Here is a 27,084-nt window from a genome sequence, read left to right as displayed (position 1 = left end):
TTTGAAACGAATAGAGGGATTGAGGTCTTATTACATCTTTACATTTTGCCCTCACTTATCTCCTACCCTGTATACGGTCTGCCATTAAACAACCTCTTTTTCTCTGTTTCTTCAGGTGCTGAATCCAGTACTAGGGATTATTTTCAGCAGTTGAATACAGCAAATTGGAATGGTCCCTTGTTAGAATTATAATGGGGATGTGTGCTTGGGATTCCTCCTTATTCCTGTTCTAGCTTTGCTGTGCTGATTGAGACAAATAGAAAGTAAAAGATAAGCAGCTTTCTTGTACAGTCTTTGTGTTCCTAATGGTGCTGCTTTACACAGTTGTTATTAATCTAATATTAACCACATTGCCGAAACATGATACATGACGGTAACAACTGCACAAATATATTTGAGACTGTAGAGGAAAGTGGGTGAATACTGCGCGTTTAAGGTTTAATAGCGAATCATGCAGACCTTTTGGGATAAAATGGACTAAGAAATCAGGAACATATGATCATATCCTGTAACTTTAAACGTATGTATAAGCTATTATGTCAACTGCATTACAATATGAAAAAAACAAGTGAAAAAGTGAGGCAAATATTCGACACCGCCGTAGCGTCATAACGTGCAGATAATGTTCTAATAATAAATAATCCAATATAACATAGAAACCAAAGGTATGTTTATGTATTTAATAATCTACTACGTACTACACACTTGAAATATTGAAAACAGAGACAATAAACTTGAAATATTTGAAATGAAATACTTGGAGTAATCAATTTGAAGTGTTAAAAATTTACATTTTGGTGTAATTTTTACATGCTTCAGTAATCCTAAACAGTCGGCTCCTCATACAAACACGCACAACAATGATCAAAAAGATTATATTTTGCTAGAACATTGTCAATAATCTATATATTAAAATGCTAAGCTTATATGTTTGTCTCCAAAGAAAAGTTTATATGTTTGTCTCCAATCCTTTCGACAATGAGATTTCGAAAACCATTTCACTGTCCGATTGAAAATTTTGAGTGTATTGTCCAGTTCTAATTCAATATTTAGAGAACATGGCCGTTATTTCTTTATTACATTTTTAGGGGTACACTCTAAGTATTGAAATTTTCAAAAAGTGCTATGCTATGAATTATACATTCCAACACAACATAGTTGTATACAGGGGTTGTATTTGTTTCATGGCCAAATGATAATGAAAAACAAAGGATAACCATTTCTCCAGGCTAAGATAAATCTTTATTGTTTTTTACTGGTGTGCCCAATGTACACCATATATCACTGACATTGTAATTAATTGTGTATGTAATGTATTTGCTTATTACATACTGCATGCAAGAAGAAAGAAAACACTGATTATACATGAATTAGAGATTCCAACCGGAAGTAGGCATAATCTTGCAAATGATGCTAGATATTAAAAAAATAATCGAGAAATCTTCCCTTTATTGTACCCATAGCCAATTTTTATCAAGACGTCTTTCACTTGTCTCTGTAAAGGACATGTACAGATGTGAGAAATGACAAGGAGATTCATGCTCAATGTGAATGATGCACTTTACAGAGAGCGCAGGTTCAGCTAGTTTTGATTAAAATTTAAGTAGAAATGGCAAATCCCTAGATAAAATAATAATTTGTTGTTGGTAATTTTCGTTTACGGTAAGTTAAAATGCTACTAAAGAAAGTAGTTTGTTCTGATTGCATTAGGATATAGTCAAGTTAATCTCTTATTGTGACCATTTATAAATTTAAATTCTATCGTAACGATAGTCTACATTCAGTAATTCAAACTAGGTTATTATTATATTTTTCAGGGACTCATTGCTAGTTGGTTATGTGGATTCTCTAAAAATGAAGGTGTCATACCAGTGAATAAAAACTTGTGGTCATTATCCTTTGTTCTTGCTCTTGGAAGTATGGCGTTCATGATCCAGTGTATTCTGTACGTCTTAGTTGATGTTAAGTGTTACTGGAGTGGTAATCCATTGTATTTTGTAGGTAAATATAAAACATTCATTAAAACATTTATTATCTCGTTCGTGGTCACTACACTCTTGTAAAACTTTCTAACGTACTTATATTTCAGTTTTAGCCTAAAATAATGTTATTTAATTTTATGCTATTCACTGTGATATTTCCAGTTATGAAATGTGCTCAAGGATGCAGTCCAGTAAACTTTTGACGCATACGCTCCGTTTGTTTTATAACACTATTAAGAGTATTGGCAGACATAGTACTGATGGAATATACCTCGGTGGTTTCCAAAGGAAATTATGCTGAAATGTTTCCCGCACCTTACTTATCTACAAGAAATCCATTGAAAACGAGAGCCACTCGCAGCGAGTGACACACAACCCATCTCCGCTGAGGTCCCAGAGTCAATTATAGTTCGAATCATGTCACGCTGGTCGATAATTATTAGGAAATTCACAGTTGCGAAACCTTACAACAAAAATGTTTTAGTAGGGAACTCAATAAAAAAAACGCTCACCTCTACCAGGAATGGTACAGTTTTTAGTTCTTACTATTATTCTGTAGTATTGGAACTTATAGTACAAAGTACTTATTGCATGGTATTTTAACTTATGGTATTCGTGTGTTTTTAAGGTCTTTCTCTTGATTTCCTTGTTGGGGCCGCGGTGGGTCAGTGATAGAGCGTTCATCTCTGGTGCTTGCGGTCCCGGGTTCGATCGCAGCCCTCGCCAAGTGAACTTTGTAGTGGACAAACACCGTGTGCGTGGGTTTTTTCGGGGTTCTCCTGTTTCCTTCAACTTTCTTCATTCCACCATTTCATTCATTACTCATCATCACCGTCTCCTTTAGCCTAACCGGCATAATCGTGGGACGTAAAACTCAAAAATTTCATTTCATTTCCTTGTTCACATTCTGCTGATAATTTTCAAAGCGCTGGTTCAGTAGTAGAGAGCTTAGTTCTGCTGCGAAGTGAGGTTTGTAATGGTCGAACACCATGTACACCCTATTCCGAAAAGAATGAACACATTGATTAGGCTCTTTTAAGCTGAAAATTTTCAAGTCCAACTTGGGTATCTTCAGAAACAGTAAATCAAAGATACCAGTTTTGAGCCCCAAAGGCAACCTTCGCAACCGGGAAAAGTTGTGCAGATGATTTTTCTTCTTTTAATTGTAACAAATGTTGAAATATTATTATGTGTAGAAAAAATTAGCATTCGTTGAAATAATTAATGTTACAGTATTTCGAAACTATACATGCATGTGCGCACGTGATGGTTTCGCCATCTACGTTGCCTACCTAAAAGAACATTTCAATTGAAACGAAAGATACTGAGCATAGTTCTCACATCCACAGTAGAATATAATAGAAAAATGATTTTAAAATATAGTTTTCAACGGATATGAATGTCATTATCTTACAAATTCAATTATACTTCTTCCGAAGGAGCTGGGCACGTGTATTCATCTTAGCTCAATGGTAACGTGCGGGGCTTCTAATTCTAGACTCTTTAAGTTCGATTCCCGTTTTCGTCAATCCTTTTTGTAATGCTATATTTCTCAATTCATGGATATTTCTTTAATATAATTACATTAAAATAAGTCAGTTGTGAATGTTATTTTATCATTAAAATGAAATACATATTCATACAATCATTTCAGGACTTAAGAATGTTTAAAATATAACTTAGTAAGTTTAAAATATAACACCTGAGATGCGATGGGTGCTACAGAATGTCGGTATATTATGTGAAACTTAAATGAAGAAAATCGTGTAGTAGCAATAAATAAGTGTGCGTATTGTATCTCTCTGCAACTATTGGTTATACTTCTCAATATGTAGTATGGGATTTACGTTCTTGAAATATTGTTAGAGGCTTAAAAGCCAGACCGGAATATAAACAAACAATATCAAAAATGGGATCGTGGTTAAAAACAATAACCTGAGTATTCCCAAAACCATCCCCACAGGAAGTTCAGAATTCCCAGAAATCATTTTGCAAATTATTGTATAAAATCCTTAGAAATCCAGAAAACTGAATTGAGCTTTAGTAACGAAAACGGAACTTCTTTGCACACACTGAAATGCAGTGGAATACTCTGAGAAAATGCTTCTTCATATGGAAGTGGTGAGCCTGTGGTCGCTTTTGCTCTTTTATCTATCTATCTATCTATCTATCTATCTATCTATCTATCTATCTATCTATCTATCTATCTATCTATCTATCTATCTATCTATCTATGTATCTATCTATATATATATATATTAGGGTGGTCCTTAATTACATGGCGAAATTGCTTTTTCCGAATTTCTTTGCTCCCAACCCCTAAATTGGTTCCATGTCGGACCCAATTTATCCATGAAAAAAATGGGCTCAATCGAAGAATATTTAACCGACCCCCAAGCGACCTAAAGTTTGAATGCATATCCAATATGTTAATATATAGGAAAAGTCTGGAATAAACCCTTCTTACTTTAAAGCGGCTGAAGGGAAAGGGACCAAATCTTGGATACAGGGATTGGGAGTAATCCACATCTGACTCTGAGAAATAGCATGATGGCGGCCATTTTGAAGTCCGCAATGTTGTATTCGGACCCAAAATTTTAAATGGAAATGATGTTTTGTGACATCGTTTTTGGGTAACCTTTCATTATAAAAACATATCTTCCTATATTGTCAACTTATCTCTCGTCATTTAATTCTTTTTAGCGTTGAAATAATAGTTTATTATCTTTCAATATTGTTTTTTTTTTCTTTATAGGTTACTGAAATATTAATAAACTATTACATACATGTAACAAGGAAATAATTATATATGTTGTTATATAATTACATCCCGTGGAAATACACACCAGCCTAGGGTATATTGAAAATATTTATATGAAATGAAATTATAATGAATGTTTAAAATGATAATGAAAGAAAGCTGAAGGCTGTGGATAATTAGCCAAATTCTACTGCATCATTAAGCCAATTTTTGTAGCATCTGGATACATTTTTCTGTGTTCACTGACTATCTGCAATATCCATTGTTTCTCTTTTTCGTCCTTTGTTAAAATGTTCCCGTATTCTTGTGTCAGCTTCACACCTCTCTCTGCAACATCATTCACCACCACAATGTTTTTCAATATATTCAACCCACGTTGAAAGTTCATATCTTCTTTCCAAGTAGATGGACATGTGCATTTCTTTCTTTACTTTATGGTTTAATTCAAATAAGGGAAACTATTCAACAATCTTATAAATCTGCAGCCCGTACAGAGATATAAACTCACAGAATATTAAGTTTTATTATTTCCGAGCTTTTATTTTCCATAGTTGATAATTATTACATGTTCAGAGATAAGTGGAAAATAAAGGCAGACGGAGGTCTTTTCTATTTAAAATTTTGTGCCCGAATCCAAGATGGTGGACGTAAAGATATGCCTCATCTCGGTCACTACTCAGTATCAGTTATGGATCTACCTCTACAACCTCTATCCAAGATATTATTCCTTTCCCTCAGCCATTTTTAAGTTACAAGAGTTTATAACAAACTTTTACCATATACTATACATTGTAAATCATTCAGATGTTTAGGTCGCTTGGGGGTCGGTTAAATATTCTTCGATTGAACCCATTTTTTTCACAGATTAATTTAGTCCGACATGGAACCAATTTAGGGGTTGGGAGCAAAGAAATTCGGAAATCGAAAATTAAGGACCACCCTAATATATATATATATAGTAGAATGATGGGTTTTTATAACAAAGGATGCCGACAATTGCAGAATCTGTTGTTACAATCTAGAGAAAGTGTTGTACTTTTAGGTGGTACATGGGAAAATAGGTAAGGATTTTCCTGTTAGCTGAATAACATGTATCATGTGATTTTTATTATTTTGTAGTTTTTAATGGATCGTATGCGTAGCATACTCGTTGCTAAATTTGATTGTGATGTAATAAAATTTCGTAATATTTTTTTTGGATCGTATCTTTTATTCTTTCGCAATTTACTCGTTAAATTTGATTGTGACGTAACAATTTTTATTCGATTGCTTCCGTAGGTAGCTCAGCTTATGTAATAATTCGTATCTTTTATTCTCTTGTAATAATTTTTTGTGGATCGTTTTGATATGAAGGTCATTATAACAGCTATGCTGTGATCATACTAAAAATAAAATTAATCTCGAACCCAGCATTTTAACTGGATCGTATCTTTTATTCTCTCGTAATTTACTCCATGAACAATCTCTGATTACGATGTGATAAAATTAAAAGATTAGTTGTTAAAACTTGATCCCTATGGTCCCTGTAGCCTCTGTAAAGAATTGTCCCTATGTCCCCTGTAGCCTGTTTTTGTTTCATTCGTATTTTTAATCCCTCGTAATGATTACTCGAACACTCTGTATGAGCGTAGTAAAAGCTCTTTGTTAAAGTGGTTCCTGTTACCCATGTTAAGAATGGTCCCTGAAGCCCCTGACCCTATAGAAACCTCTTTATTTTCACGTAATAATTTTAATGGATCATATATTTTTATTTTTCGTTTTTTTAGAGAAAACTCGGCTTATATATTAGATCGTATGCACAGCATACTTCGTAGAATAGCTATACTGTGATCATATAAAAGAGGGGAGGGAATAAATTTTATTCATGCGGAACTTTTTCTAGGCATCCTATACATAGCATACTCGTTGTTAAGAACTTGTAGAAACTCTTATTTGTAGCAGGATTCGCAGCAGTTTTAACATAGGCTCCGGCTGAAGTCAGGAGACTAACTGAAGTTTCGTGAGCTTTTCGGACCCAGCTGGATGGACGGAAGTGAAAGTTGGTGCTGTAGAGTATTGACTTTATCGCTACGTGACATTTCAGAATGCCGACGATTCGGCAGCAAAGACGTTTGGCGCAGTGGTGGGTACACATCATAGAATACCGACAGTGCAATGGAAAAGAAGTATGGCGCTTCGTGAGATGAACACGTGATTAACTTGCGGGTATGAAAATTCTTTAAATATAGGTTATAAGAGAAAAATATATAAAGATACATAATGCAGTTCTATCAGGAAAAGGATCATTGCAATAGTAACATTGAAGCATCATCACCTGATGCTGAATCAGAAATATACGAATCATCATCAGATGAAGAATTTGACATTGACGCAATACAGTCACCAGTGCTAACAGTTTCAGAATCCCAACCAGCATCTCCGCCTGTATTATCAAGACCAATTAGATTTTGGAGATGAGACTGTTGTAATAGTCAAAAAGTAGACCATTAATGTGTAAAGAAGGCTATTGAAAAATGGAATTTCAACGATACGTTAATATACGATGTTTGTAGACAAGGATCCTACCATGATTATGGTCATAATTGTATAAATGTACCCCCAAAGTTATTGGAAACCCGTTCGTGGAGTATTATAGGAAGCACAAGTGTTGAAGATGTGTTTTACATGTATGAAAGACATATTATTGGAATATTAAGGAAAGGAAAATTCTATGAAACATATATGGAATTACTAAATGATACAGACTATGACTAGGAATTACTGGATGTTTTATTACGAAAAGACGGACGAAAATCTGATATTCTAGAGTGAAAAAATATATGTGAATAGTGCTAGTATTTCATGTTTGTTATGTACTTCTGAAAATATTAATTTGAATTGTGTATTAAAAACAATAAAAGTATACTTACATAACAATGCAATTGAATGCGTGCAATGCAAATTAAATATTCTTCATGATGGTACGGGACTTCATAATACTGGAACATTTGCAGCGAAGTACTTATCTCTTGATAAAGCTCTTAGTGAACTTTTGAAGCGTTTGAACAAGAACATAGTGAAATCTCATTTATATTATTTATTTGCAAAACTTGAGATTTTTAAAAAAATACAGATCTTCTTGGTCAAATTGTACCGTTTATCACTCAACGCACAAACGAAATTTCACCATGCGTAAATCAATATATTATTGATATTCAAATTTTTAAAATGTCTGATAAGGAGTTTATTATTCGTGAGTTTTGTGTAACCGCATGCCATGATACAGTAAATTTCCATTGCTTGGTAAAATCACCAATAGAATATAATTTGTTGTCATTAATTTGCAAAAAAAAAAAACAAATTGATGGTTTGCACTACATGGTGTAAAGTGGGATAGCAAAACTAGATATACTGTATCATTTATACGGAACCTTGTATATCAACTATGTGCAAAGAATTCAACGTCTTATTGTAAAGGTTTAGAGAAATCTCTTTGGATTAAGAGAATATTTGCATTAGATAATGTTATTGGTTGTAACAAAACATTATTTTTCATTAAATGAATTGTGTGGAAACACATTTAACCCTTTCCGGATCCTGGCTTTTTGGGCTATTTTTTAGACTTTCAGTCAAGCAGCTACTGTATCGTCACTATTTATCCTAGGATCATGGTTCATACCTCATTCTCTTCAGAATAGAGCTGGCTTTCGAATGGTACCACTTGCATGCTCATACCATATACCAGAAGCGGGAAAAAATGTCAAAGTCAAAATTTCGGAGGGGAAATTTTTTTTCTCAAACTTTGGCCCCCTCTGGACCCCCCTGTGTGATCGTAGCCATAAAAAATCTGATAAATAGTACTTGGTATACTGAATGTGTGTGCCAAATTTCAAGTTTCTATCTTGAATAGTAAGAGCGGGAGAATTTTTATCAAAAATTCCCACAATGCCCCAAAGTACCATAAAACACTATGATCTCAGGGAAAAAAATTCCTGAGACTCCCAAATTACCCTAGGACTATAATCCGCCAATCATTCTCTTCAGAATAGAACTGTTTTTCAGGCGGTACCATTCACATGTCTCCATCATGTATCTAAGGCGGGAAATTCCTGAAAAAGGGGATTTTTTGCGGGCAAATTTTCCCTTTTTTCAACTTTTGCCCCTCTGGACCCCCCTGTTTTTACGCAGAAATCGGAAAAAACTTTGGTAAATACTACTCGGTGGACTGAATGTTTGTGCAAAATTTCAATCTTCTATGTGAAAAAATAGGCCCGCCAGAAAAATTTCCCTACCATGCCCCACTTTTACCCTATACAGAAGTATATTTGGATAAAAATTCACTGAGACGGCCCTAATTACCTTAGAATAATAATTCGACCGTCGTTCTCTTCAGAATGGAACTTCCTTTCAGACGGTATGACTCACGTGGTCCTATTATGCATGTAAGGCGGGAAAATGACGAAAAACGGGATTTTTGGGGTAAAAAATCCCTATTTTTACCCATTTGCCCCTCTGGTTCCCCCCTGTTTTAGCACTGACATCGGATCAAAAAATCTGGTACATACTACTCCGTGGACTGAATGTTTGAGCAAAATTTCAATCTTCTACGTAGAAAAATAAGCCCGCCAAATAATATTGAACATACGCTTAGAAAATAAGAAAAGAAATTTTTGACTTATGACGTCATCACCTCCTACGTCTTGACGCAGGACGGTCTGAAACCATACGTAATTTCTTCTGCAAGGCCTCTGGACTTGGAAAACAAAAAAAACCGGACGAAAAAGCTCAAATAGAAGAGAAATAACGCAATGTACCATGAAAAGTGCATATGGTACAAATTGTACCATAGGATCCCGAAGGGGTTAATGAATATTGTTCTTTTCACACAAATATTGTAAAGAAATCAGTAAGTGCATATCGTATTGCACAACAGTTGAATTATTGGTTGAAATATAAAAGATAACAGCATTATCTAATGCATTATCGAGATTGTAATGTTTTTTTCCTAGGAATTGTAAATAAAATGCAAGAATGTATTTTAAAAATTTTGTAAATTTTTAAAAATTGTAACTATAAATAATAAAAAATCAAATAATTCTAAATATATATATAATAAAAAATAAAATAATTGTAAATATATAACAAAAGATGTAAATATAGAACAAAAAACAAAAATATATTCCTTTTCTTTTTAAAATTTTGTTTACGTGTTTATAAACGATATCACCATTCTTCTTGAAATTTTTCTTGTTAAACATTTTTAAATACTTTTGAAATGATTGAGTGCGAATAATATCATGTAAGATTTGTTATTTTTCACCTTCTTAGCATATTTTTCAAAACCAGCATTTGTATTATCTAACTTATTAAAATGTTTTGCAGTACCTTTATGCCACATGGCGCATACTAAATGTGTTTGAAAAGCATCCTAAGCATATTTTTTTAATAATTTTTCAATGTATGCACGATAAGGATAACATACTGATGAAGAACTAATTAATTTATCATTTAACGGAATATCAATTTGCCTAAATATGAATGTAGGAAATTATTTACTGGTGCAACAGAATCATCTTCAGTTAAATTTGTACCATCAGCTTTCGTAATTTTAGAACATACATAAAGATATAGGTATGCAGGGTAAATAAATTCCCGTGTATCTGCAGAAATAAATTAAATAGATCCTTCTGAGGTTAATGTATAAATAGTACGATATTCAGCATTTGTAGTAGCTTCAATAGCTGTGTCTGTCATGGGTATGCAAAAGAAATAAAATTCATTGGTACAACATTCAGAACTATTTGAATTTAGGACTGCCATTATAAAAAAGTATTGTTTATATGTTTACTTTGTTAGTGGTCCTAACTACAATTGCAGGGGCTTTCCGTTTGCGTGACCGTCTCTTACCGCTACCAGTTAACAAGTATCCAAGTTTATTAATGGCTTTTGTCTTTAAACTATCACCAGCTTCTTTTACAATGTGCGAAGAGATTCTTTAAATGGACGATTTTCCAATACATCCCTGCAACTTGTAAACCCGCTTGCAATGCCTGACGCCCTATAGTTTTTGCACCCTGTTTAAGAAATGATAAAACAAAATGAAATAACTCTTTAAAGAAAGTACCCATACCATGCCCCTTTCATAACAGGTCCTAAAAATATGGTATTCAACGTCCACGGTGATAAGAAACACGTCTTGATCTCTTTATTATTATTTTTTACCTGATGCAGAAGAGCGTTAAAATGTAGTGTTATGGTCAGTGTCCCAGATCGAAATGGCATATTTTGCCGTGCTTGATATTTTAGTTTCGATTTTGTTAAAACAAAGTGTTACAACTGGCATATAATGAATATCTTCGAAATTAATTGTTTGTAGTTTTCCGTATTTAATATCAGAGATTGTTGCTATACGTAATAATGATCGCTTTTATCACCTAAAAATTGATCTTGTATAATATTTGTATAAATAACAATTTGGTGTGGATATCTAATATGTACTTATCCTTGCTTGAATCTGCGACGTTCTTTCACAAAATCTTATTTTTTAGAAAAACCTAATTTTTAAGTTAATGTAGGTGACAATGTAACTGATTCTACATTCATCACACTCGATACGTACAATATTTGAAAAACTAAATTTTATAAATCTATATACTGTTTCATCCATCTATTAAATGATAAACGGTTGGATAATATCCAAGAATAACTTTACTTTTCATAGGCTCTGCATTTTTAAATTTACCATATAACATTTTCACCTTCGGTAACATCATAACATGTTAATAGATTGATTGATTGATTTTTAGTTTAGCGTCCCTTGCAGCAGCGAGGCTATATGAGACGTGGACCTACTGATTAACGTGGAATCCGAACCACATGAGCTCCCGCCGGGAATCGAACCCGGGTCTCCCACGCCAAAGGCGCGTACGCTAACCGCTTAGCCACGGAGGAGCTCAACATGTTAATAGAATATGTAGTTCAGTTAACCCCACGTACCAATCGGAATCCGATAATCTATATTATTTTTAATTGATTAACGAACTGTGTTGGACCACTTGTAGGATATACACTTCTACTAGCATTTGAAAGGTAATGTAATATAATGTACGAGGGTAAGTCAACTGAAAAACATAAAAGTAGAAATAAAAATCCGCATATGGCGCCAGTGAGCTGTAAGTTGGCATGCCTGTATACGATAGTATGCCGGATGTCTCCTACGTGGCAGCAGCCGGCAGATGCAGAAACACCGGCGCAACAACAGTTCCAAAATGGCAGCCCCACTAGCCACATGCACCAACGAGGAGCAGCGTTCTGTGATTCGGTTTTTGCGAAGTGAAGGTGTGAAACCGATTGACATTTTTAGGCGAATGAAGGTTCACTATGGAGATGCGTGTTTGTTACAGCCACAAATTATGAATGGTGCCGGAAATTTGCAAATGGTGTTACGTCTGTGGCCGATGCTCCACGCCCCAGAGGCTCGGCGCGTAGTGACTCCAGAGACCATTGCAGCCGTTGAAGCCATCGTTTTGGAAAACCGCCGTGTGACAATAGACGAAATTGCAGTATGTGTACACATCAGTCTTGGATCGGCACATCATATTGTGAATGATGTTCTCCAGTTTCATAAGGTGCCTGCAAGATGGGTGCCCCGACAACTGACGCCTGAACTGAAAGAGCGACATGTTGATACGTGCGAAGACTTTTGTGGCGTGCTGAACGTGACAGTAATGCCTTCCTGTCACGAATCGTCACTGGTGACGAAACATGGGTGCATCACCATCAGCCTGAAACAAAGCGAGCGAGCAAGGAGTGGTCCGCTGTTTGGTCCGCTCAAAGAAGCAATGGGCGGCAGGAAGTTTCACTCCGATGAAGAGGTACGCAACGTGGTGCACGAGTGGTTGCGCCGACGCCCAAAAGACTTTTTTCTGCAGGTATTCAGGCTCTTCCGAAGCGCTGGCGGACTTGCATTAAACGAGGAGGGGACTATGTTGAAAAGTGATTTACTTCTGTACCCTGTGTTACCAATAAATAATATTTAAAAAAAATAATTATGGTTTTCATTTGACTCCCCCTCGTAAAAACTATCATGAACATTTTCAGAATTTATTTTCGTTTAAAGTGAAATATCAATTTTGAAGTCCCAAAATGAAATGATAATTTTAATCCATGTTCATCTTTTAAGTTTACTTCTATCATATCAAAATCTTTGTTTTATATTTTAACATAATGCGGTGTGTGAAACACAAAAGATTTTACATGACAAGTGTTATATACACGACTCCAAAAGTGCGTTACCGCCTGCAATTCTTTTCCTGCAATAGTAGGTAACCCAGAAAGCTCCGCCGTTGTCTTGGTTCATAATTCGAAAGGAGTTGACACAATCCACAATTATGTTAAAAATATATCAGTGTAGCAAACTGCAAAAAAAGATAATAAAATAAATTGTTAAGAATGTGGCTTTTAATATTGTGAGGAAAATGGGTAACAAAAAATTACAAAATGGTCTTACTTCATCAGCCGAAACAAGGTGAATTGTAAGAAATAGATATCAGAGGAAAGGAACTTCTGTCCTTTTTCAAAAAAAATCTGAAATAAGAAAATAGGAGTAGGTCACATAATGTAAAGGTTTATTATAAACGCCTAATAGGAGAGGAAACGGAGAGACAAAACAGACTAACGGACACCATTAGCGTAGTAGGTTTGCGGGTTTCCCAGGCAAGATAAACAGACTGGACCCTTCTTCTAAACCAAATTTTTATATTATTATTATTATCATCATCGAAAACTCGTTTGATTTCCCAGTCTCTTACTCTTCCTAAGAGCATGTATGCATATAGCAATCATGTGTACAGTTTTTGTGAACGAGCGATCTCAAAGGCCAAATGGGATGGAAATTTTCCGAGAGAGAGAGAGAGGAACGGAAACACTTTCTTATGATAAATTCCAGGTCAAAGTTCGAAACACTTGTCTTGACAGGTGCTTTAATCTTTCTTTTTCAGGAAGAGAAAGTGTTGGCGCCTAAGAAAGTACAGTATATGATATTGCAAATATGCACGTGGATTTATTTACATTGCTATTTGTATTCGAATAAATAAATTGTTATTCGAATACATTACAGTAAAAATAAAGTTTTGTTTTATAACCCATAGCAAGTCTTAAGGGGCCCTCGCCCTCCCAAGATCGATAACAAAATTTAGGATATGGATATATCGATGACATATTTCCGATATCAGATGTTGATGTGTCAATATCGATATTGGCGATATCAATATATCAGCATATCACAAAGGTCTAAATTCAAAAAATATATCTGGAATCAATAATCAAAATCTAAAGATGTTCTTCCATTCCGTATCCAAGATTGAGTGGCAAAAAGGTGAAACCGAACCAACATTTTAAGCCAAAAAATTGTTAAAATAAAAGTAGTTATACTTCCTCCTTAATAGAAAGATATTACTATAATTTATCTTTTATCTCTGTTTCTGCTTGTCATAAGAAATCAGCGAGTGCTCATACTCTACATAGTATAGTCATATACTCAATAATTTTTCAGAACTAAACAACATGGAAGATAAAATTCTTGTGATAATAAAATAAAATGTTCTAAAAAGTAATCATAATGCATTGTCCTTATTTCTGTCAGTAATTTTAACACAAACTCAGAACTACAAGATTAATGGAACTACAAATCGGAAATTTAATTCATTTTCCTCTATCACTAAAAGATGTTTCCATTTTGGTGAGATTGTCATTTTTCCACCTATAAGTTCTTTATTGCGGTCTAATTCTGACTACTGGGGTTTCAAGGTAATCGGTACCGGAAAGTGAAAGGTTTTTTGACTCTCAGAACTCGAGAGTTTGTTAAAAAAAATTCTCAATTCATGTTATATCTTACTATAAAAATACTTCTGATTGCCAATATTCATGGTAAATTACTGAACTTTTACTCTCCGCATAAAAAATCGACAGCTAACACCCTGCATCTCGACCGTCTATTATATACCTTATTATCCCACAATATTGTCTGGTAGAGTGACCTCCTTTCTCTCCCATTTCCTCTCTCCCAATATTAAAATCATCAACAACACGAGCACAATTCTAATTTCAATATATACATATATTAGTGTCAATAAAGTGAAAGAATAAAAATGAGACGAAACGAGATTCATAAGTTGATGTAGAGGGAAACTTAAACATATCTCAACGAAAAATTGATACAAATAGATAGTACGGAAGTGAGTGTTAGAGGTATGGAAGTGAGACAGAAAGAGAGAGAAAAGGAGATAGAAGAAAAAAGGAAAGGCAGCACAGATAAAAAATATTGGATTTAAACGTAGTAAGAAAAGAATCTAACATTATAAAGTTCCGTCTCCAGAAATCCAAGAATAATATAGAAATAACCTTTTTTATTTTTGTCAGAACTATTCAAATATATACGTAGAGGATGCTTGAAAAATTCATTAAGACACTTTTAAAATTAATTCCAAAATTGGTGATCAAATTAAGCAATGAATTTTCATTGAAACTGAAAAGTTCGGAGACACATCTTGCATCATAACAAAAGTTTAACACGTATCCTGCCTTTCCGTGTGGTTCGTTGCAAATTCGGTAGAGTTCATTGAACTTACAGATCTGAAATACATTATAATATACCTAGTAGGTAGCGTAGGTCATACCTTCCATTGCAGATTATTAATGCAAACTGAACAAAACAAGAAAAGGAAATTATGCAAAGGAGACAATGAAAAATTGAATAAGTCCTATTTTACTGCTAAATTGCTATCAGAAAGAGCGTACATTAAAAAGGCGGTATTTTATCATAATGAAAACTTACAAATTTTTAAAAGGAAAATTGAATGAGGTTCCTTACAGATATAGCAAATCTTGCATATTTCAAATATCATACGTGGATAAAACAAATAAAAGAATTATAAGTTGGAAACGAATTTTGTGCGAAATTAATATAAATAAAATTTCTTGAAAGAACGCAAAGGGGAGGCATTGTCTAGTCATTTCTGAACATTCGTCTGTTCCAAATGTACACTCTCGATTCCACCTATTGGTGATATAAGATTGTAATTTGCAATGACAGAATGTACACGCTAGACCTGAAACGGGTCATCGCAGTGAAACTGCGACTCGATTGATGCTCGATAACCTATAGAAAAAAGATACTATGTATTTCCTTGACATAGATTGTGTATTTGTGTGCGCGTGTGAAAGAGAAAAAGGTGCAAGACATGATAAGGAAACGTTAAGAAAGATGGATAGAGAGGAACAGAGACCAATATAAATATGAAAACTACTTATCATTACTCTGTATGATGAACACTGCACACGCTGTTTTTTCGGATTATCGGCTTGTATCTTCTCCAACCAACGTTGATAGGAAATGTTTTATCAGAAGAAAACAGTACTTCATAGGGAGTCGAACCGAGATTTTCCGTTTGGAAATCTAGGACAGTTCCAATACAATAACGATTACTCTACCCGAAACATATTTAAGAAAAGGTATAGTGTTTCTTTCTAAGAAGAATAGCACCAAAAGTGGATACTACAGAACAATTAAGTGTTTCAAGTTGGCGTAGTAGCCCCCACACTTATTATTTGCCCTCTCCCAACCAACATATGTCAATCGTCTCTATTCGTCATACAGGTTTTTGCTTCCACATTCTTACGGATTGCTCGTTTAGTATCAGAAGTCACCATTCCATTCTTCACGATCACTTTGTGAAAAAAGACCTTAGTCTAGACCAGGATTCGAACCTTTGCTGTGAATTAAAACTACTAGCTGAGTGCATTACGTTACTCCTACCCTCGCTGCCACTTGAAAGGATAACTGAAATTTACAAAGTTCACTTTTGCTTTTTGGTACGAACCGGCTTCTTCCTGCAAGATTATTTACACCAAAGCGCAAGCCGAAATTTATTCATTCGAGGACCTGGGGACAAATTAGTGCCCACCAATAAACGAAGTAACATACATTCCATAAAAAATTAATGGAAATAAAAACATATTCTGCAATAATTATGCCGTGCAGTTTAAACCCCATGCCTTAAACGTCACCAACACCTAGTGGCCCCACTTGCTGCTAACTGTCGAACATCGCTACAGCGACGCATCGATTTATTGCTGCTTGTGTGCCACTGGCGACAGGGTTTCGTCGAGTCGAAAGATAAATCTACAGTAGGGATATTAAAGTTACCACGGCGTAGCAGCGAAGACTTCGTTTTGGTCCACATTCGTTCGATTCGTCAAGGAGAATTGCGAAGGGACCAACACGAACAATCGCCAATCCCATTGCGATTATTATTATATACTAGCTGAATATTCCCATTCTTCGCATAGAAGCAGTATTTGGAATTCAACGACAGTGGGGTATCACCATTCATTTTGGCGGCCGCGGAAAGTTTGATTTCACACTAATATCGGTCATTTTGCTTTTTCTTTATGTCTCGGTATCTTTCCAGCGTTGCCCTCCGGCCGGCGTACAATGGTAGGTAAATTTACAAGTCACCCCTAATGCGAGTGTCACCATTGATCTCAGCAACGGCGAAAATTATGGATTTGACACAATATCGGTCATTTTGGATTACTTTCACATGTCCGGCCCGCAGCCAAATGAAGTGAATTTGGAAGTTAATGCGATCGGATTTTCACCATTAATTGCATAACCGCGGAAAGTATCAATGCGACAGTAATATTTGACATTTTCTACTACTTTTACATGTGCCGGTAAACATCCCCCCTGATACCCACCTGGTTCGAATTTTAACAAAAGTGTTCGCGTTGGTCTCGGGACGGGACTAAGGTATCCGTGACCAAAATTTGGTAACTCTCGTTCAACTTGTCTGGTCCCCTGGCCGGTCCCGGTAAAATCTCCCCGTGAGACCCCCTGGTTTGGATTTTGATAGAAATCGTTCGAATTGGGCTGGGGCCTGGACCCTAGTATGCGGATCCAAAATATAATAACTCTCGGTCAATTTGTCTGGTTCCCACGCCGGTTCCGGTAAACGCCTGCCTCCCCTGAGACACCATGGTTCGAAATTTAAAAACAAAGGCTTGGTTTTGATCTGGGGCCTATACCAAGGTAACTGTGACCAACTTTGGTAACTGTCGGTCCATTCGTCTGGTCCCCAGGCCGCACATAGGGAGACATACACACAAACTAACTCTTTATTTTATTTATATTAGATTATTTTTTCCTGACGAATTGTTCCTAAAGTTAGCTCCAGAGGTCAAGCGTAACCCTGGCTTTACATCATGAAGTGAAAAATCTTTAGATGAGTGCTTGTAATTGTTTGAAGTTTGATGGCAACTGTCACTGATCATTGGAAAGTGAATAGGAAGAACCATGAAATAAAGTAAATAGACGCGCGTCATTTTGTAGTAAAATTACATGGCGAGCAGATTTTATCTGATCCCAAACGGTTATCGTCCAATATACACAGTTAAAGGAGTACTTTGGTTAGACAAATTCAAAAGACTTTACCGATTTATCCCTGTACATCGATGTCTTCTTCATCGCTTCGGTGGCCAAGTCGGAAGAGCACGCGGCTAGTAATCATAAGATTGGTGGTTTATGCGCACCCCAGGATTGTTTTTTTTTTTTTTTTTTTTTTTACTTTTTAGAAGTGTGAAGCACTCACCTAAAGATTTTTCACTTCATGATGCAAAGGCAGGATTACTCTTGACTCCTGCAGCTAACTTTAGGATCAATTCGTCAGGAAAAATATTCTAACATAAATAAAATAGAGTTGGTTTGTGTGTTTGTCTGTCTGTCTACGGCCTGGGAACCAGACGAGTGGGCCGACAGTTACCAAAATTTGGTCACAGGTATCTTGGTATAGGCTCCAGATCAAGACCAAGCCTTTGTTTTTAAATTTTGAAACATGGTGTCTCAGGGGAGGCAGGCGTTTGCCGGAACTGGCCTGGGAACCAGACAAATTTATTGAGTGTTATCATATTTTGAAGACGAATATCTTGGTCTAGTCCCCAGAAAAAGGCGAAGCATTTTTATCAAAATCCGAATTATGGGAGTCCCACAGGGACGTTTACCGGGACCGACCTGAGAAGCAGACAACTTGAACGAGGGTTACCAAAATTATGGTCACGGTATCTTGGTCCAGACCCTAGAATAAGTTGAAGCACTTTTGTTAAAATTCGAACCAGGGGGTATCCAAATCCACCCCATTTGGATGTGGGCCGGACATGTAAAAGTAATCCAAAATGACCAATGTTAAGTGTCAAATCCATAATTTTCGCCGTCGCTGAGACCAACGGTGTCAGTTCCATTAACGGTGACTTGCAAATTCACCTACCATTGTTGCGGGGCGCGGTGGCTCAGTGCTAGAGCGTTCATCTCCGGTCCTTGGAGTCCCTGGTTCGATCCCAACTCGCGCCGTGCGGAATTTGTGGGGGACAAACACTGTGATCGTCGGTTTCTCGGAGATCTCTCGTTTCCTTCACATTTCTTCATTCCATCATTTCACTCATCTCTCATCATCACCGTCTCCTTTAGCCTAACCGGCATAACCATGGGACGTAGAACTTAAAGATTTCATTTCATTACATTTTCCCCTACCATTGTATGGTGATCGGGGCCAACGGGGAGAGGATACCGAGACACGAAAGAAGAGAACAAAATAACCGATATTAGTGTCAAATCCATACTCTTCGCGGTCGTTGAAATGAATGGTGAAACTCCCACAGGCGCTGATTTCCAAATACTGCCCCCTTGCGAAGAATGGGTATATTCAGCTAATATATAATAATAACCGCATGCACATGATAGGTGATAGATCTTGGTCCATACGCGATTCTCCCCGACGAATCGAAGGAATGAGGACCAAAACGAAGTCTTCGCTGCTACGCGATAGTAACTTCAATACCCCGACTCTAGATATCTCTTCCGATTTGAAGAAACCCTGGCGCCAGTGGCGCACTAGCGGCAGTCCTTCGAAACGTCGCTATAGGGACTATTGACATTTAGTAGCAAGTTGGCCATTAGGTGTTGGCGAAGTTTACGGCAGGGGGTTTGATTTGGCGCGGGAGACGCGGGTTCGATTCGAGGCGGGAGTTCATGTGGTTCGGATTCCACGTTAATCAGTAGGTCCCGTCTCATATAGCCACGCTGCTCAAAAGGACGTTAAACTCAAAATCAACTCAACTCTGTCACGGGGTTTGAACTCCCACGGCGTAATTACTGCAGAGTATGTTATTGTTTCTGAATTTTTTCCTCGATAGTATGTTATTTCGTTTATTAGTGGGCACTAATTTGTCCCAAGCTCCTCGAATGACTGAATTTTAGCTCGAACTTTGGTGTAAATAACCTTACTGAAAGAAGCCGGTTCGTTTCAAAGAGCAGAACTGATTTGAGCAGAACTGATTAGTAAGATTTGAGTTATCCTTTCAGGTGGCAGCGTAGGGTAGGGGTTACGTAATGGACTCAGGAGTAGTATAGACTCAAAGCATAGGTTCGAATCCTGGTCGACAATGGTCTTTTTTTCACAAAGTGATCGTGAAGAATGGAATAGTTACTTCTGATACTAAACAAGCAATCCTTTAGAACAGCGTTTCCCAACCTTTTTCAACTTGCGGTACACTACAGGTGTAACTTGAATTCTCGCGGCACACACACACACACACATACATACATACATACTACATATATATATATATATATTACTATTATTTGTAAATATAAAATACCGTGGTATTTTTATGTGATTACTGATCTCCTTACAGAGAAGAAAACTCGATCACTGATTTTACCCCGTGGTAAATCATTATACTTATTTTTTTATTCTAATTTTAAAATAGAAAACAATTGCAATGAAATATAGGACCCAGGTTTTTAAAAATCCACTTTTTCTTTTGAAAACTGTATCTAACCTTTAACTAAAAGGGAAGGTCACTAAATAACGAACAAATAAACAAATCTCCTATACTTTTAAAACACAAATGTAGGAAAGTATGCTTTGTTGAATTTATTGAATGATGAGTTAAAATTTCAAGTTACGAAATAGTCTGCAACAATAAAGACGCAATAATGATCATGACAATGATCAATACGTTTTTCAACACTAAAAATGTACAGAAAAGTAACAATGAAACTTAAAATTGTAGATTTATAATAGAGGTTCATAGTAATATGAAATACAAATATACATTTTCCCCTATGTCTTGCAATTTGGTTCCTATAGAATTAATAATTTGTTTCGATTTCCTCGCGGCACACCAGCGGCCAATTCGCGGCACACCAGTGTGCCGCGGCACACCGGTTGGGAAACGCTGCTTTAGAATGTGGAAGCAAACACCTCCATCATGATAGAGGCGGTTTACAAATGTTGGTTTGGAGAGATAAAATAATAACTATAAGGCCTACTAGGACAACTCGAAACACTTAATTGGACTGCAGTAACCACCTTTCATGTTATTGTTGTTAGAAAGAAATACCATACCTTTTGTTAAACATGTTTCGTGTAGAGTAACCGTTGGTTTATGGGTACCGTCCTAGACTTCCAAACGGAAAATTTCGGTTCGAATCTGTCTTTTCTGATAAAACATTCGCTACCAACGTTGGTCGGAAAAGTTGTAAGGCGAGAATCTGAATAAACGGTCTATTCTAATGTGCGCAGTCTTCATCATACAGAGTAATGATAAGTAGTTTTTATATAATATTCGTCTCTCTCTCTATCCATCTTTCTTGACGTCTCCTTATCATGTCTTGCACCTTTCTCTTTTCTCTCTTTCTCAAACACAGATACACAATCTGTGTCGAGGAAATACACAAAGTCTCTTTTTTTTCTGCGGGTTACTGAGTCTCAATCAAATCACTGTTTCAGAACAATGACCCGTTTGAGCTCTAGCATGCTCATTCTATCATTGCAAATTAGAATGTTATATCAGCAATAGATGGAATCGTGAGTACACATTTGGAACAGACAAATGTTCAGAAATCACTATACAATGGTCCCCTTTTGGTTTCTTTCAAGAGATTTTATTTATATTAATTTCGCACAAAATTCGTTTTTAACCTATAATTCTTTTATTTGTTTTATCTACGTATGATATTTGAAATATGGAAAATTTGCTATGTCTGTAATTAACCTCATCCAGTTTTCCTTTTAAACAGTTGTAAATTTTCATTTTGATAAAATTTCGCCTTTTTAATGTACGCTCTTTCTGTTAGCAATTTAGCAGCAAAATAGGACTTATTCAATTTTTCTTTCTGTCTTCTTTCTATAATTTATTTTTCTTTTTTGTTCAGTTTGCATTAATAGTCTGGAATGGAAGGTATGACCTACGCTGCCTACTAGGTTTATTATAATGTATTTCTGATCTGTAAACTTAATGAACACTACCGAATTTGGAACCGAACCACACTGAAAGACAGGGTGTGTGTTAACCTTTTGTCATGATCCTAGATGTGTCTCCGAGGTTTTCAATTTTAATGAAGATTGATTACTTAATTTGATCACCAAGTTTGCTATTAATTTTGAAAGATACTAAATGAAGTTTTAAAGGATCCTCTACGTATTTATTTGAATAGTTCTGACAAAAATAAAAAAGGTTATTTCTATATTACTCTTGGATTTATGGAGACGGAACTTTATAATGTTAGATTCTTTTCTTACTACGTTTAAATCCAATATTTTTTTATCTGTGCTGCCTTTCCTTTTTTCTTCTATCTCCTTTTCTCTCTCTTTCTGTCTCACTTCCATACCTCTAACACTCACTTCCGTACTATCTATTTGTATCAATTTTTCGTTGAGATATGTTTAAGTTTCCCCCTACATCAACTTATGAATCTCGTTTCGTCTCATTTTTATTCTTTCACTTTATTGACACTAATATATGTATATATTGAAATTAGAATTCTGCTCGTGTTGTTGCTGATTTTAATATGGGAGAGAGAGAGGGGTCTCTCTACCAGACACGATTGTGGGATAACAAGATATATAATAGGCGGCCTAGCTGCAACGTGGTAGTTGTCGCGTTTTTATGATGAGAGTAAAATTTTAGTAATTCACCATGAATATCGTCAATCAGAAGTGTATTTATAACTAACAGGCAACGTACAGAACAAGGGAGGATCAGATCCGACTCAACCTTCGTCCAGAGGACACATAATAGAAAATAAGAAAAATGTCATATTAGAGCTGTCCGCGTCCAGAAACACCGGAGATATGCTCTGCAGCATAACGCACTTCGCGACAATATTGTATAAGGTAAACCTCGCAACATACCCGTTTATGTCGAAAACGGAAAATATGGGCAGCACGAGAATGACATCAAGATATTTGATATGCTATAACACTGACTTGACGGCTATCTTGAAAGCCGCGATCTTGGATATAGCGTAAAGTATTAAAATGAGAAGCGGGGTGTATGATATATCAATGTAAGGTAAAATGCAATAAGAAAACCAATGCTGTAACCGCGAAAAACATATGTGTAATGGTATAACCGGGACGAAGTGTAGAAGACTCGGGCAAAACAAACGTTTACCGAAGGACAGAATAATAGGGCAAGACTCCACGACAACGTTACGCGACAAGTAACTGCAACAGTGTGCATGGAAGTGCATCCGCCTTGACACATTATTCTTTTTGAGGATATTGGGATTCCGTTTGGGACAGCTAAAACCACACTTGCAACCCGCGATACGAGCACTCGTTTGGAGACTACGTAAACTACAAAGGACTATTTCTTATGCAACAGCAATTCGGCAGCACGATCCGGAGTGTAGGAGATATCATCTTGGATTGGTGAGCAAAAGCACGACCTACCTGGGATTGAAGCCCACTCCTGGACGACGTTTTGTACGTTTCTTGTTCAATATTCTTGCTGTTTCGTATGAACAAGGGACACATCGCCCTACGTTTGTTTAAACAACACTATCTGAAACAAAGCGTGTACGGATGAGAAGCCCAGCCATGTTCTAGCTTACATTTTATTACGAATGTTTCTTTTCCTTTGCGCGGTTTGCTACACTGTTTCTCGACGGTCTCAAAGAGTCACAATATCTGGGATAGGCAACGTTCTGCCTTGACTCAATGAGTTCCGTGAGTTGTTGAAATCTCCCACGAGAAGGCTAGTTTACCACACAATGAGACGACTCGAATTGTTTCTACTGTTTTCACTTATGGTACGCATGCATGATTTCATTAGGAAAAATATTTGTACTTATTCGCAATCCATCGTTTGTTTTCTGTCAAGTTAAATAATAAATAAGTGTGAGGCTCACGTGTTACTTCTTCGAACACATTCACAATTTCCTTACTATAACGGGGCATCATTAGCATAGCTAAATATTGTATTTTTAATTTATCACGTGGATTTCTAAAGATTATAATATAATGTGCATTTAAACTAGTATCAGGTGAATGTTTTCCTTTTGGAAATAATTTTAGAATAATAAATATTACAGTCAACTTTTTATGATGTGCATACTTTGTAAATAAATTATCAACATCACCATTGGTTTCTGATATAAAATCATCAAGTATTAATAATGAATTTTCTTTTATTCGAAAATCATCCATACCGGGTATTCCCTCTAGAAAACGTATTTTTGCATGTGCATCTAACTTTGATATTACTTTGCCATAACACCATACAATATCATTAAATTTTATACTAAACATTTGACCACACTCATTAAGTACTCGATTTGCAAAACAAGTTTTCCAGCCCTTGACGGACCGGCGATTAAATTAGTAGAGAGCTGTTGAAACATCTTCTACTCAAATGAATGCATTTGCTTTATGTACACACATACACACATTTAACACCGAATTCCATTGGAAGTGGTCTGTAAAAGATGAGAAAGAATATAAAAGAAAAACCAAACGGTTTATAAAAATATCTGTGGGATGCAAGAATATTAAAGCTTGAAATTTTTTAAAGCTCTCGAGGTTTCACATAAGCCAGTCCAATATATAATTAACATCGACTTTCCACGGGAAAGGAGAATATAAATGAAAAACAAACCGGTTTAGAAAAGAAAAATAAATTAAGAATAAATAAGAGATAAATTAAGAAAAAATAAATTAAGTGTGTTACGGCACGAAACGAGACATTCTTACAAAACATTCACTCGTTCGTGGGCCTATAACCATAAGGTATATTTGAACCTTTTCGTATAGGTTCATCGCCAGTCACGTTATGTTCGTCAACACATTTACGTTTTTTGTTGACCTCATGGTGTGTCTTTCTCTCTGTACAGCTAAAGATACGGAACCATGATCTACGGACGACACTATTTGGATTTTCTATTACTGTGGACTCTAATTGTCCAGACACTAATTTATAGAAGAGCTCCTCCGTGGCTAAGCGGTTAGCGTACGCGCCTTTGGCGTGGGAGGCCCGGATTCGATTCCCGGCGGGAGCTCATGAGGTTCGGATTCCACGTTAATCAGTAGGTCCACGTCTCATATAGCCTCGCTGCTGAATGGGACGTTAAACTCAAAGTCAACTCAACTCAACTAATTTATAGAAACTCTCAAAGTTAATTTTCTGAGGTCCTATCCTTTAGTGTAATCCTTCTAATTTTGAGTATGTGCCGAACAGCCTCTTGGGCATTCATTAGCCGCATGGTAGTTTTTTACGCCCAAAGCCTAACTTCCAACCTTCTGGAATTTCATCTTTGAGATCACCCAAATAGTTTCCAAGCGGTAGCAAAGGTCTTTTTAGGGAACATGATACTGTCGGTGTCACAGTAGAATGCTCTGTCTGGTCCTACAGTCGTCAATAGTTCGTACAGTCTAAGTCTAGCCCACGAAGTAATAAATGCGGCTAGTATCACATTGGAAAACTCTAAATGAACGTTTTCAGTTTCAATGCCTGTATGTGATAATTAAATGATCATTAATTGCGAGTACACTTTGAATTTCACACCGTGCCGTTCTTAAATACCTACGAAACGTTGCTTCATCACTAACGATTACAGTATTTAACATATCAGTGCGCTGGCTCCGCTTTCCATATACTGAGTTGAGGTATAGTTGTGCACATTGCCTCAATCCCGGGTGCTTCCTAATGTTATCATAATTCAACTGTATGCTTTCATGGGCATAATATTCCTCGATGTACCTTTGTTTGTCTTCTGTTTTACAATAAGCGGGAAATGAAGAGACTTTCTGCTTGATCTAAAGGAAGGAATTCACATAAGTTCCGAACAAACCACCTGAATTCCTCTCTTCCGGACCCATGAGTTCGAATTCACATATTTCGTGTATATCGAGTATTTGGTAAGCTTTTTGAAGAGCAAAGTGTAACTCTGGATGTGAATGGGGGATGAAACGTATGTGATGCGAGGATGAAATATTTAAATAAATTAATGGAATGACAATGTTGGAGGAAACATCACACACATAAAACAAATGAAATTAATTAAAAGGACCCTGCCTCACTCACAAGTTTAATGCAAAAGAATTTAGATTCAGTCGGTAGAGCTAAAATGTTAAAAACAAAAATTTAGAAACGTTACTTTAATCATGAGACGCTTAGTTTCAGGGTCCACGTAGTTTTAACGCGAGACCTGAGTTAGAAAATTAATCACAAAAACACCTGAAAATTAATCACAAAAATGCGTAGCAGATTCATGGGATTCTCTGGATCATGGCATCTGGCCTGAAAAGAAACATATAGCAAAATTTTGGTAACACATACCTTTCAGCTGCACAAGGGTTGATGAAAGGAGACTCTCCAGATAAGCTGCGTGAATCCTTTTTAATGGGAATCTTGAATTCCGAAACTTGTACTTTTTTACAACATGTATCACACGCAATAGAGAAAAAAATTAGATTTTTAAATTGCACAGCTCAGATCTGGCTACTTTTTACTTTGAGTTCACCATTCGTGCACGCGTTAAAATATTTTCACTGCTGTCTTCATCGTTGTTGTATCACAGTTCCTTCCGTTGGGTCTTCAACCACTTCCGGTTAGGAAGATTCCTGTGCAGGCGCTGGGACTCCTTCGTAGCTCAGATGATGCTCTCACCTTCTGAAGTTCTGGATTACATCTGTAAGCTGGTTCTCTCCCTTTGGACCTCGCTTCTCATCTCCTCTCTTGTGGTCTGCAGGGGACGGTCGTGAACACCCTGGTCATATAGGTCAGTCTGTCACTCATCGGTTCGTTGGAGCGTTGTGCCTTGAAACTTTTGTAGCACTAAAAAGTCTCGCTCTGACTAAACATACAAAATATTTTAATATATTTATACGTAGCACTATACTAAAAATATTTATCATATTCGATATATACAACTTGTAATGAAACCGTTCTCCGATGAGCATTGTCTGTACAAAGCTACTATGACTCAGTCTTTGTACGGGCTGAATATTATTAGAAGAAACG

General features: G+C 36.3%; 1 protein-coding gene across 5 annotated transcripts in view; it reads left to right on the top strand.

Moving 5' to 3' along the window:
• Positions 1-27,084, top strand: part of LOC145661079 (heparan-alpha-glucosaminide N-acetyltransferase-like) — a 643,046-nt gene that overhangs the window by 603,530 nt on the left and 12,432 nt on the right. For 3 of the 5 annotated variants that reach the window (XM_081726530.1, XM_081726522.1, XM_081726528.1), the window contains one exon: positions 1,818-2,001. The exons of 1 other annotated variant lie outside the window; for it this stretch is intronic. In XM_081726530.1, coding sequence (XP_081582656.1) covers positions 1,818-2,001 — 184 coding nt within the window. The remainder of the gene's footprint in view (positions 1-1,817; positions 2,002-27,084) is intronic. One more of the 5 variants, XM_081726533.1, reaches the window with a different exon arrangement.

The sequence above is a fragment of the Thermobia domestica genome, chromosome 1 (genome assembly GCF_964235325.1).
Source record: "Thermobia domestica chromosome 1, izTheDome1.hap1.1, whole genome shotgun sequence".
Taxonomy (NCBI): domain Eukaryota; kingdom Metazoa; phylum Arthropoda; class Insecta; order Zygentoma; family Lepismatidae; genus Thermobia; species Thermobia domestica.
Note: the sequence above shows the minus strand (reverse complement) of the source record. Positions and strands in the feature narration are given on the sequence as shown.